Source organism: Canis aureus, chromosome 4 (genome assembly GCF_053574225.1).
Source record: "Canis aureus isolate CA01 chromosome 4, VMU_Caureus_v.1.0, whole genome shotgun sequence".
In the NCBI taxonomy this organism is placed as follows: Eukaryota; Metazoa; Chordata; class Mammalia; order Carnivora; family Canidae; genus Canis; species Canis aureus.
The window spans coordinates 22,438,226-22,451,773 of NC_135614.1; the positions used below are offsets into that span (position 1 = coordinate 22,438,226).

Below are 13,548 nucleotides of genomic sequence, written 5' to 3' on the forward strand. Positions count from 1 at the left end.
CTTTATGCATTCTTGCAAATATCTAAAATTGCGAGGGAGAGCCCATCAGTGGAGCAATGTAGCAGTGTTCAAGACTTATAGCTCTAGGCCAGGAGAGCCTGGGTTCAATCCTACTCCACTTCTTACCAAGTAACATGTAACATGTCACTGAATTGCTCTCAGCCTCAATTACATCATCTGTAAAATGGGAATAATTCTGGTTTCATAGGTTAATTAACAGAAAGTGCTAGGGCTATGATTAGACATTGCAAATACTCAATAGAAATTAGCTGCCATTAAGAAAGGGAGCTTTTGGGGAAGACACACCCTTTCAGCCAGGAGGACTCTTCAGAGATTTGAGTCCCTGGGGGTGTGGGTGTTTGCCTAGAATAAACCTTCCCTGGAGAGGTCCACTACGGGTGCTAGCCCTTACCTAAACAATGAACCCAGAGGGGCTGCCTCATTTCCCATCCCCTTGGCTGCCATAGAGCCCCTGTTTGCCCCTCTCTTCTGTTTTCAACCTTATGTGTTTGGCAGATTAGTTTTCTCCTCACCTTCTCCAGCTCTTAGTACATATGCTTGTGTCTTCATACTTTTGATGAAGCTTCCTCTGGTCTCTTGTCAGTCAACCATGAACTGCAGAGGGCAGGTGCTTATTCTCCTCCTGGGGTCTCCCTCACAGGCTGAGCCCAAGGAAGCATGAGGATACACTAGCTCCTATGTGGGGACAGTACCCACACTCAGTCACATATGCACACACACACACAAACTTCAGGTAAGTAGATCAGTACCTGCTCACAAATGGGACCAGCAGCAAAGAGGTCAGAAGGCCTGAAGATGCAAAAAGAGAAGAGAGAGCCTGGTCTTGCTGGTCAGGGGCGGGGGTTCATGGTGCAGAGCTCAGCAGGGCTATGAGCAGCAGAGCCTGGGGCCCGTCAGCACCTGGAGCCAGGCTCACTGTTGAGATCCGTATTCTCAGAGTCCAGCACCAGGAGGAGAGTAATAACAAGGCACTTGCCTCCATGCCAAGAGATTTCACCAAGAGACCTGGATTTGGGAAGCCAAGAGCCAACCTTCTGCCAGGTGATAGCCACTACTAATGGTGTGGTGGTGGCAAGAATGGAAACAGTAAGAGCCACCATTGACTCTGCATTTGGCACAGGTGCTGAGCACTCATCTTGCCTTCTTTCATTTAATCCTGACAATTATCCTATGAGAAAGGTAACAGTGCATCGTTTTATAGTTCATGAAACTGAGGCTCAGAGATACTTGGTTACTGGCTGAAGGTCACACAGCTGGAGAGGGACAGAGTTTGGACTTGAACCCAGACTTTTTATCTTTGTCAAAGTCAATGCCCTCTGTTGCTACACTCTATTATGCAATTTATGCTGAGAAAAAAAAAATACTGGGAAAGGATTTACGGTAAAAAGTGTATGATGTTTATAATTTGCTTCAATATAATCTACACAGGTAGTGTGGGGGTAAGTGGGTAAGTATGTGGGCAAAATACACTTGGCTCTGAGTTGATAATTATTGAATCTGGGTGATAGGTAATATGAGAATTCATTATACTCTTCTTTCTATTTTTGAAAATTTCTATGGTAAATTTTACTAGCTTTAGCTTCTACCCTAGCTGTACCATCACTGAGTGACCTTGAACATGTTACTAAACTCCTGCAAGCCTCAGTTTCCCCACTCGGCCTTAACTCATCTGTTTCCAACTCACTACAGGATTGCAATACTGCTCAATTTAATGCCCAGGAAATAAGGAGGGTAGTAACACCTGGGTATGACGAGATATGAGTTCTCTTTCTAAGGACAGCTATGGACCCCTTCTAACTGAAGATCATTTTTTTTGGTTTCCCACTCTCCAGAAATAAAAAGTCTGGTGGAGCTGTTTGTGTGTTTGGTCCATGTCTGGACTCCTGGAGTGGAAAAATGTGTGTGTGTGTGGGGGGGATGTGCAGTGCACCACTCACTCCACCTATGTGGGTCTCCTCCTCATTCCAAGTCGCCACCTGTTCATTCCTCATTCAAAAGGGGCCTGCAGGCCCCAGGCTGAAGGGTGGTGCCCAGACCTTGGGGGAGGCAAATGAGGCTTTGGGCCTCCCAAACACTGGGGATGATAAATGGGGTCCGAGTCTTTCAGGCTTCATTATAGAGTCGCCATGGGTTTGCCCAAACCATGGCAACCGATTCAAGCAATGATTAACCTAATAAAGCAGAGGCAAAGGGGAAAAAGATGCATTCAAGACCCCAAGTCAGGCCCTGGTTCTCTGGAGGCAGTAAATTTCCCTTCAGTGGGTACGGTGTCCAGGCCCCAGACATCCTAAATCTCTGCCTCTAGGGGTGGGGATGGGGAGGGCTGTGAAAGTAGTAAATGGATGTTAGAGATCAGCTGGGGTGGCTCCAACGTGCACTTAGTGGTCCCCCCCTTCCTGGGCCCCTGGAAGCCAACTCAGCACTAGAGACATATGCTTTAGCTCCAGGAGTCAAATCACCTAGGGCTTTCTTCTTTTGAATCCTGGTATATTTGGCTCTGGGGAGGTATGTGTGTGCACACATGCACTTGTGTCTGTTTGTCACAGGTCTGAAAAGTAGGCAGCAAAATTCTGCTACTGCAGCCTCTGAGATGGCCCCCAATGACCCTTGCCTCCTGGCATCTGTGTCCTGTGTCCCATGTCCTGTGTAATCTCTTTTCCTTAGCTTTGGGCTGGATTTAGTAATTTCTTTCTAGTAAATAAAATGTGGCAGAGGTAGAGTGATGTCACTTTCGAGGTTAGATTACAAAAAGACTGTGGCTTTGGTCTTGGTGTCTTTTTATTTACTTGCATTGAAGGAAGCCAGTTGCCATATTGTAAACTGCCATATGGAGAGACCCACATGGCAAGGTACCAAGGAAAGCTCTGGTCCAAAGCGACTGAGAAACCAATGGCCAATGAACTTTGGCCAATGAACCTCGAGGAATTGAGTCCTCGAGGCCAATGAACTTTGGCCAATGAACCTCGAGGAATTGAGTCCTCGAGGAATTGAGGAATTGAGTCCTGCCAACAGCCCAAATGAATGAGCTTGGAAATGGATCCACCCTCAATGAAGCCTTCAGATGAGACCATAGTCCTGGCTGATACCCTGACTACAGTCATGAGACACTTTGAGCCAGGGACACCTAACCAACCCATGTCTAGATTCCTTACCCAGAGAAGACCCAAATAATGAATGCTATCTTTTTTAAATAGTTTTTTTGGTAATTTGTTATGAGCAATAGATAACTAGTACAACAGAGGTAGTATAGCTGGTGATAATGTTAGGATATCAGGAGCTTCAGTTTGTCTCCATAATTAATAGGTCTTGGGCAAGTCTTATAAATTTTCCCTAGTGAACATGAGAAAGTCAATTCCAGCCCATGTCTTCTTGGCTAATCATCCATAGGAATAAGATACTGATGGGGTGGGTACTGTAATGAGCTCTGCTTCAAATTGCTGGCAGGCACATGAAGTGTATGGGCACATCTGTTACCTCATTTGAATCCTCATACAACCCTATGTGGTAGGTACTGTTTTCTCTCCATTTTTATAGATGGAAAAACTGAGGATTGGAGAAGCTAAGAAACTTGCCCAAGGTGATAGAATTAGGAAGTTGTGAAGTTGAAATAGATGTCAAGTCCATTAGAGGACTATCTCAGGAGGGACACCCACACCTGACTGTGGATATTGTTACTAGTGATCTCAGAAATAATCATACCGTGGTGATAACCCAATCTCACCTCATCAGATGGGGCATCTTCTAAAATAGACCCTTAGGCAACCAAGGACAGGTTATTTTGGCACTGAGAAGGGTATGATGCAAGAAGGGTAACATGTCTATATAAATTATTCATGTATTCAACAAATATTCATTGGCCTTTATGTGGTAGCCATTCTGGGAAAGATAGAAATTTCTAAACAAATAATTGAAATGCTTTTCATTCATTAGTCAATGCACTCACTCATTACTTTGTTCTAAAAAAAATCTGGCATATAGTTGAGAATGGGCACTCATTAGAACCATGAAGGACAGTTCCTGCCCTTGAGAAGATTTCACAGACCAGTGGAAGGTGCAGATGAATAAACAGATAATTACAATACTACCTGGGAAATACAAGGATATTTATATGCCCAGGATACTATAGGAGCAGGAGCAAAGAGGGAGGAATAGCTCAGATAAAATTCCTGGGAGGAGGTAATGTCTATGTTAGAGGTTTGGTGGGAGCTGGGGAGGGGGGAGAGAGGATTTGGGCAGAGAGATCAGTGTGGAAAAGGAAAAGCATGGAAGGGATACCTGAATATATGTAAGGAAAACTTCAAGCAGGTCAGTATTTCTGGATGGTAAATGTCAAGGCAAGTAAACCATTGTGAAAAAAAGGCTAGTGCAGCAGGACTCTGGTCATAAGCATAAGTGATTTGTGATGATAAAAACAAACAATAATAGCCTATGTAATCCACTTTAATCCTGACAACAACCCTGTGGTGCAAACTGCTCCTTACCCACCAGAATCCAATCCTTCTTCCTAGGCACATAACTACTCATCCAGTTGGGTAGAGTGATATGATCATATTCTCCCTGTGGAATGTGAGCAGAAGCGGAATGTGCTAATTCTGAGTCTAAGCTTTAAGACTGTGGCTGAGGTTCCTCACGCTGTATTTTCCCTTCCCACTGGCTATAACTCATGACAATGCAGCCTCAGATGGCAAAGACCTACAAGTGGTGGAGGAAGAAGATAGAAGGAACCTAGATCCCTTAATGATGTCATAGAGCAAAACTACCACCCACCTGGAATGCTCACCTCAGATTGAATTATTAGTGAGTGTGTTGTAGCAGCCTGACTTTAACCTAAACCCTATAAGGCAATATTATTTCCACTTTACAGATGAAGAAATGTTAAGTAACTTATGCATGGTCATACTGATAGTGAACCAGCTAGGAACTGAACCCAGATTCATATCACTCACAGCTCACATTACACAGTCATTCCCTATTGGAACATGGACTTTATCCCAGGGATGACTGGAAACCACTTGAAGATTTTAAACAGGGCAATGACAGTGTTATAATTGCATGTTACTCTGGCTGTAGCATGGAGAGTACAGTGACAAGTATTGAGATTAGAGATAGGGAGATCAGTTAGTTAGGCAGTCTCTCCATGTGAAGGATAAAAGCCTAAATGAGAGCAGCGTTCATAAGGAAACAAAGGAAAGGCCAGATTCAAGAAATAATGAGAAGGAAAAATCAGCAGGACTTAAGGGTTAATTGCATATAAGTAGTGAGAGAGAAAAGTCAAGATGAAACCTAGATTTCTAGTATGGATGCTTGGCTGTTGATACTTGATAAGATCCGGAACAGGAGGCAGCATTAGTTTGGAGTTACCGGAGATGAATTCCATTTTGGACATGTCTCATTTGAGGTGCTCAAGGAACATCTGGATATACAATCCTGGAACTTAGGAAGGGTAGATTGCAGCTGAGGAGGGTCATCAGGAAGGGTAAGTGGCCTTTAGCCTCTGTGCCAATTTGCACTATACAGGGGTACAGAAGAAATTCAACTTCGTACAAAAGCACCCCCTCCTAAAAAATGTGGGGAGAATAAGAATTTGAGACAAATGAAGATGTTAATGGTAATAATTACCATTTATGGCAGCCACTATTTATCGTCCCAGCTTCACAGTTATTGAAAACCACCAGCTAGTGGAAGTACCGGGCTTCAAACCAATGTCTGTGTAACTCTAAAGTAACTGTCCTTAACCACTCTGCCATCCTGTATGTGCATTTGGGGGACTTCCTTAAGCTTTTGTTCTTGGAATAACTAAAAGCTCTCTGTAACCCAAAAAATGAGACTCCTCTTGAAGGCCAAGTTCCAAACCAGTTTTCCCAGTTAGGGGTGCTGCAGCCTACACTTCCAATGTTGCCCCACTCCGGACCTCTCAGATGCTTTCCGAAGTTCCTAACGTGGTCACTCAATTCTAGCTCCATCATTTACACAGGAGGGTCTTTTGGCCTAGAGAAAAAAGGGCCTTTCTGAGGTCACACTGTCAGTTAACGGCAATAGAAATCCGACATTCTTCTAGGTCTACATATCCACAGGGGTTCCCTAGGACTGTGATCTAGAGACGCCGGCAGGGGTGATGGATGTTTTTCCGTGTTGAGAACACCAAGTTACCAGGAACGCCTCCTGCTCTGAACACGGTCCTTTCAGCACCATGGTCAGGGGCGCGCGGCTGCTTTCAGGATGCGGTGCCCAACCGGGTTAGCCGGGCAGGCACCCCCAGCGTCAGCCTTGGCCCTCACGTCCCAGAAGCAGAGAAGAGCAGCCTGGGCCCTCAGCAGAGAATGGAGGGTACCGTGGAAGGGTTGGCCAAAGGCAAGGGTGCAAGGGAGCCTTTGGACTTACAAGACCCAGAAGACCCAGCTACTGCCAAAGCAAGAACAACTACAAACTATCTCATCACAGAGCAAAGAGCTCTAAATTGCAAAGAACCTAGAGCCAGGTCACAGTCCTAGCTTGCTTCAATAATTCACTGAGTGATTGGAGGCCTGAGGAAGTCGCCAATTCTAAGACTTTGTCTCTGTTTCCATGGGCGTGAACATCCTGCCTTGCCCTCCTCACCAGCTGTAGGAAGGGACCTAAGATAAGAGGTGTCCAGCCCCAAGGTGTCCCACTGTCTGTGTTCTTGGCCCTTTGAAAGTAGAGCTGGCAGGTACAGTTAGTGAGTGCCCCCTTCCTTTTCTTGAGCACAGCCTGCAGGTATTTAAAAAGGATGGGGAGGGGGGAAACAAACACAACAGAGAATATTAATTATGTAAATGTAAAAATGTAATTGTAATATACTCAGCGCTTATTCTGCACCACATTCTCAGCCAAATCCCCTTACAATGTCCCCACACTGTCCCCACTGCCTGCCAAGGCCTAAGGGTCTTCCCCACCGCTTCAGGTCATGGGCGGGCCTAAGCCTTCTCTTAGGCACCAAGAAATCCAGTGAAAGGGTATTAAGGACTCTTTCCATATTCTCCAGCGAATTAGCTGAGGCTTAAGGACTTGTCCAAGGTCACACAGTCAGGCAGACTGGCCTTTGGGGGAGAGGAGAGGCAGAGGGCGCCTGTGGGGTCGCGTGCGCCCCCAGCCCCGCCTGCCTTTGTGCCAGCCCAGCAGCCAGGCTCCCAGACATTAGCATTCCAATGGCCCTGGGATGCTTTGTCTCCCGACCAAGGCCGGCTTGGGGGATGGAGTGGGATGGGGGCAGGGCACCATAAATCTACCTGCTTGTGTGTGTGTGTGTGGATGGGGGTGGGGTGGTGGCGCAAGATTCATGTGCTGTTTTTCTGGAAGTCGAGCTTGGGCTCAGACAAAGACAGAAGAGGGGTAAGAGTCTTTCGACCCGAAGGTCTTTCCTGGCGTTGATGGGAACCCCGTCCGGATCTCGGGGAGCCAGGGCGCAAGTGACGACTTCAGACTGTGGGAGGCTCCACACCACTGCAAGCTGAAGCGCAGTCTGCGGTGATCGTAAGCTGCCAGCTGAGACTGAGACCAGCTTGACTGATTTTAAAGCCTCTGAAAGCAAAATTCCTGTGGGGGCTGGGGGGCGTGGTGATGGTGAGGCTGGGCTAGTTAGCTGTCTGCACCACTCATAGAAATGTTTTGGAGCCCTTCTTGAGGAGTCGCTCTCTGGAAAGAGGCGGTGACGAAGTTTTCCATCTCAACACAATTCCATACACAGTAATGGAGCTTATCCTGGGCAAGGGAGTCCTAAACTTTGCAGTGATCCAAGCAAACCCAAAACTTCCTCTGCTTCCTCTTGACTTGGAGAGAAGAGTGGGGCAGACAGCTCTGGGGTCAAATCCACCCCTGACCCAAGGTGGCAGCGCAGCAGTCAAGTTGGTTAAACCATACTTCTTTTTAATTTGTGGGGCGGAGGACCAATCTGTGTGCATTTGGTGACTAATGGCTCCTTAACAAGCACCCTCAAAAGTAGGAGGGGGATTGGGCAGTGGGTGCATCCACCTGGAACATGGAACCAACACTCTTGCAGTTTCAGGGAGTCCCTGCCTATTTGAACACTTGGTTTCCACAGCCTTTGACAGGAAGAAGGATTTTCCTACTTAAGGACTTCTCTAAACCTGTAGTCCTTGACCCAAATGGCACCTTCTCTTGCAAGCCTCCCAATCCAGCCCCAGGTAACAACAGCCCCACCTCCATCCTGTGCCTTTTACCTCTACCCAGCACCAACAGTTTTGGCCTCAAATAATTTTGTCTATATACTTGTTGCTTTCCTAGGAAGACAGAGATGGACCTTCTTCCTTTTTGTCTGTCTACACTCTTCCCCTAAACATGCAGAAAGTAGCAGGCACTGGCTTGGTCAGTGCAACTAGGAGCTGCTGACACCTGTCCCTGGGTGGTGCCCCAGGTGGAAAGTTGGCTGCTGCATAGGTCACCAATAACCCATTAATCTCCTCCCAGATTAAAGCCATGAAATAAAACAACACCTTCATTCATTCTTTTGTTTGTGCGTCCTTCTCCCCACCCCCCAAACCAGCCCCTGGTAACTGAGACATACTTCCTCAGAGCTACCTTTACTGGGAATAGAGAAGAAAAGTTCCATGGCAGGGCAAAAGAGAGACTCAAGAGGCATTAACTCCTGCTAAGACCTTTGCGTTCTAACTGGAAACCCACCTACAGACTGGCTCTGGGTGGGCCATGAGGGTGCCATGCCCCACTGGGGTTGGCTGGCTCCTTCCTGCAGCCAATCCCAGGAGGCCTCTGGGGTTCAATTCACAGGGTAGGGTCCCCACCCTCCATTTTCCTGTTCCGAGTGCCAGGCGGGCTCTGCGGATTCTTAGAGCTCCACTGGCTTCCCTGGAGGTCTAGGGGTCCTGCAGGCCATGTAGGGGTGCTCTAATAGTTTCAGTCCCTGCCATGCACCCCACCTCTACCTTGGGAGTAATGAGTGGCTTGAACACATTCTTGCTAAGTTTTCGATCAAGACTGCCGGGTGTCCTGGGTGCCAGAGATTTCAGCGGGACTCTCCACTCTCTGCTTCCCGCTGCTCAAAGCCACACGTCAAGACACCCAGAACCGGCTGCATAAAATGTGCTTAGAAAACATGCTAGCGCTCTAAGCACCCTGGGAACATTCCTGGGATGCCCAGTCAACTTTCAGTGTTTCTGAGGGCTCTGACCCTGTGGTCAGGCTACTACTCTTCCTCCCCAAATGCACTAGTCACTCTAAATCCAGGCTAGTGGTGTAGGGGCAAGGGTCAGCAGCGCCAGCAAGTATCCCTAGTTGGAGACTTGTCTTTCACCTAAACCACTCTTTGGAATATGACAGTTCACTGCCCTATAAATAAAATTGGGAACTGGACCAATGTTTTCTTAAGAGCCCTCCAGCTCTTACTTTCCATACAGGTTTAGCTGACTTGCCCTGAGGACACTACCTGCTCTGCTTCCAGCCTAGGGCCACAGCCTCTTAGCTCAAGTCAGAGAAGGGGCTCAGACCCCCCAGAATGTTTCATATTTCTCCTTGGACTGAGGCCTACCACTGCCCCAGCCAGGGGGCTGTGACCCTCCCCTCTGCATAGTCGAGTTACCTAACTGAGGCTTCTTGAGGGTACTTTTTTTATTGGCTCAAAATCTCATTCACCAGTCTCTAAATAATCTTATGTACAAAAAATAGACTTTCCCCCCCTGCTGTGAAATCTCATCAATAAATACAAACGTGTAAAGGAGGGAGGGGAGGCATATAATATACCATACCAAAATTCACTTCAAAAGATATCATATAATTTACAGTCTGATTTTTTCTTTTTCTTCTTTTTCTTTTTCTTTTTTTTTCTTTTTAAAAGAAGGGCGCTTCAGGTCGCAGCGGGAGAGTTCCCCAGGCGGACAATCTCTTTCCCAGTTCACAGCCTGGTCTCCCTCCCCTCGGGAGGGCAATGGCTCCCAAAAGTGCACGAGAGAAGGCAGAGGATCACCTTCCTGGATTAAGGCAGCGAAGCAGCCAGAAACCAGGACTTGATAGGGACTGGAGGAGAAGAAGGTCCGCTGCGTCTTTGGAGAAGAAAGCAAACGGTGAAAGATCAAATACTGAGTTAAATCACATTGGTGGAGGATTGGTAAGAGACAGACCCACAGACTTGAGTGAGGGTAGGGTGGCTGGAGACAGGGGGTGTCTCGGGCTGCGTGCGTAGAGCTAGCATCCTCTTCTTCTTTGCATGAGACTTTGCATGAGACTTCGTCTTTGCATGAGTGAGGGTAGGGTGGCTGCAGGGAGGGGGACGTGCGGAGGCTGCAATGCTGGCCTGCGCGGGCAGCACCAGAGGGCTGGAGTTGGCGCGGCGCGGAGGATGGGGATGGAATGCAGCCTGTCACCCTCGTGGGCGCCCGGGGTTCACCGGGTGTTAGCGAGCCCGAGCCTGGAGGAGCAAGTTCGCACCAGGGCCGCCGCAGCGCGGTGTCCCTGACGGCCTCCGCCCCCTCCCTCTGTCCCAAGCACCCACCGCCCAGTGGCCGACAGGCCCCTTCATAGGAAGTCTGAAAAAGCGAGGGCGCCGGGGCGCAGACTGGCAGGGGAGGCAGGGGCCTGCAGCCCGGGACGCTCCTCCAGCGAGGCGGCGGGGCTCAGGCTGCCCGCCTGGGAGACCGGGGAGTAGAGGGAGCCCCAGTCTCCCGGGGAGCCGCCGTCCTGGCTGCCCAGCTCCCCGCAGGGCAGCGCGGGCGCCTCCAGCCCGTAGAGGCTGTGGTCCGCTATGCGCAGCGCCTGCGTCAGCGCCCAGATGTAGTTGTGCGCGAAGCGTAGCGTCTCGATCTTGGTCAGCTTGGCATCGTCCGGAAAGGTGGGCAGGACACCGCGAAGCGCGTCCAGCGCCGAGTTGAGGTTGTGCATTCGATTGCGCTCGCGGTCGTTGGCCTTCTTGCGCCGGCTGCGTCGCTGCTTGCTCAGAGCCAGCTCGCTCTTGGGCCGGCTGCGCCCGCCGCGCCTGGTCCGGAGCTTCCTCGAGGCCCCTCGGCAGCCGCCCCCTTCCTCCTCGGCGCCGTTGCCCCGCGAGCGAGCGGGGCTGGGCGGAGCGGACGCAACGCAGGCCCCTTCGTCGTCCGAGGCGCCCGGGAAGGACCGCTCAGTCTCGTAGGTCCCTTGGACAGTTGGCGCACCCGAGGGATGAGGCGCCATCCTGCGGCAGGGTAAAAGGTCGCAGTAAGCGTGGGTCGGCCACCGGGGCGCAGTTCCCTATCCCGGGGCCAAGCGGGGGTGGGGGGTGGGGGGTAGAGAAAGAGCCACCCCGCCCCCGTCCCGCCGGATCAGAGGACCCCTTTCCCCCTCCACCCGTCGCTCTGTCGCCTCCAGGTGTTACCTTGTTCGCGCGCGCAAAAGGGGAGAGAAGGGGGCAGCGAGATCAATGGTTAGGATGAGCCGGCCTTTCCGTCTGCAAGCGCAGCGCAGACGCAGGTGCCGCTGCCTGGACGTTTCCCCAGCCCTGGAGAAGCCAAACGCAAAGGGGTCCCGGGCCACCGTGGCTGTCTTTGGCGCGGCTGCGAGACCATTCGGATTTTCCGAGCCGCCAGTCGTGTGCCCCTTGGCACGCTTTATCTGCTCGGCCGGGGCCCGGAGCGTGCCTGCCCCGTTGCTGCCCGAGCGGCCGGCCAATCAGCGCCGGGGCCAGGGGGCCGCGCCACGCGAGCCCGCTCCTCCCCCGCGGGGCACAGCTGGATCCCGGACAAAGGGCCGGGGTCGGGGGAGGGGAGCGCCGCTCTATTTGCTCTCTCCCCGCGGGCTCCGTCCCAGCAACTCTCGGTTCCTCAAAGAGCCTCGCCCAGGGAGAGGAGCCTCGTCTGGCTCGCGTCTGGCCGCCCCAGACCGCTTTGCTCCTACTCTGTCTTTCCTTGGCACCTGCCCAGAACCTCTTTTGATACCCCAAAGAGGGCTTTGGGGAGCCTATGGGCTTGGTCGATCTCCATATGTTACACATGGGGACATTAAGGCTCAGAGAAGGTGGCAGTTTGCCCCAAATCACTGGGCCAGAGATAAGACAAGGCGCAAGTTGCCTGGACTACCAGCTTCGAGGAGTGTCCACTAATTCCCCAGGTGACCCTGCTGTCCTGCTCTGCTGGTCAGGCCAGGAAACTCATGGGGTGATGTTTCCCTGACCCTCTCCTTTCTGGCAGGGGGCACAGGACAACCACACAGAAAGATTGTGCCTAGTCCCTGCCACTTAGAGTCCTTCGCTGGGGGTCAGGAGCCACCCTACCTCCTACCACCTTGTCCCGTGATGATGCTCCTCACTCCTCAGAGGGAAGCACTGAGAACATCTCCTCCCAATCTCCTAGTGGGAACCCAAGAAATTTCCATCGGGTCCCAGAGGCGGAGGGTGGCCATGGTGGGACCTCCCAGGGACATTCCACCACTAGCCATCGTGGACAGCCCCCTCACATTTGAGCCAGGGCCTAAGGGGGAAGGGCCCAGGTGAGAATGGGCCAGGAGAGGGCCAGGAACTCGAAACAAGGCCTTGTCTTTTAAACACTCTTAGTGTGCTGGAACTGTGAGAAGCAGACCACTTCTTTCCTCCCTCTGTCCTCCTGTCCAATCACAGCTGGGCCAGCCAGCGCCTGGTGCTAGGCAAGGATCCGGTGAGCCCGGATCGGAGCCCGGGCAGGGACCCTGAAGGCCCCTGTTAGCGCAGTCGGAAAGTGAGACCAAACGCATCATCCCTCCTTTCTTCCCCAACCTTCCCTTTTGTCCTCGCCTCGGACACCCCGTGGTCTTCTGCTTCCGGTCACTCAGGGGGAGGGGTCGAGGCTTCTGCTTCTCTCTTGACTACAACGTGTCTGGTGGGGGGGTGAGGGGACAGCCAAGGGGGGGAAGACTGGGGCCTGGGTTCTGTCTCTGCAGGCTGCGAAGGCTTCACTCTCTAGTAGATCCAGACACCCAGTGCCTGCCGGAAACTGGCGGAGAGGGGCTGGACCCTGCTGGGAAACTGAGGGGATGGGGTGGAGGGTCAAGGTAAGTCTGCGGATCTGCCCTAGTGACTACCTCTCTACACCTGCCCTGGCTGCTTAGAGGGTGCAGTGACCTCCTAGGCAGAGAGAGGTGGGATGTGCTAGGGAGCCAGGGAGAGAGGGCTCTAGGGCTGTATGGGGATGGGGGCGCTGTCCTCCCCATCTCAGCTGTTGTGCTGCTAAGCAGATGACCCTTCCCTTAATACCTTCCCACTGAAGCTAGGGGTCAGGCTCTGGAGCAGCAAAGGGTATGAGACTCTGGGATTCCACATTTTTTGCTACTGCTTCTCCTTCAGGTCACAAATTGCTCCAAATATGTGTTTTAGTTCGAAGGATGAGAACCCAAGGCCCGTTTTGCAGATGGGTAAGTCAAGGTCCAGAAGGGGAAGAGACTCACCCAAGGTCACAAACAAGTTCTAGAAGAACCACATAGAACCCATGTCCTAAGACTCCTTGTTCTAGATTCTCCCTTGTACCTGCTGTCTCTTCCTGATAGGGGGGAAAATACATATATTTTTCAAGGCAAAACCAGACACCTCAAAGTGTAGAAAAT

The 13,548-nt window shown here is 51.0% G+C and overlaps 1 protein-coding gene across 1 annotated transcript; it reads right to left on the minus strand.

The window, feature by feature from the left end:
* Nucleotides 1-8,614: 8,614 nt before the first annotated feature.
* Nucleotides 8,615-11,563, minus strand: NEUROG3 (neurogenin 3). The gene is made up of 2 exons (XM_077894302.1): nucleotides 11,354-11,563; nucleotides 8,615-11,173 (listed from the first exon to the last, which is right to left on the minus strand). The coding sequence occupies exon 2, from the start codon at nucleotides 11,170-11,172 to the stop codon at nucleotides 10,525-10,527; it is 648 nt and encodes a 215-aa protein (XP_077750428.1). The 5' UTR covers nucleotide 11,173; nucleotides 11,354-11,563; the 3' UTR covers nucleotides 8,615-10,524.
* Nucleotides 11,564-13,548: the final 1,985 nt, after the last annotated feature.

What these genes read in the sequence shown, in the direction of transcription:
- NEUROG3 (XM_077894302.1), bottom strand. Translation starts at nt 11,172, where the DNA reads ATGGCGCCTCATCCCTCGGGTGCGCCAACTGTCCAAGGGACCTACGAG.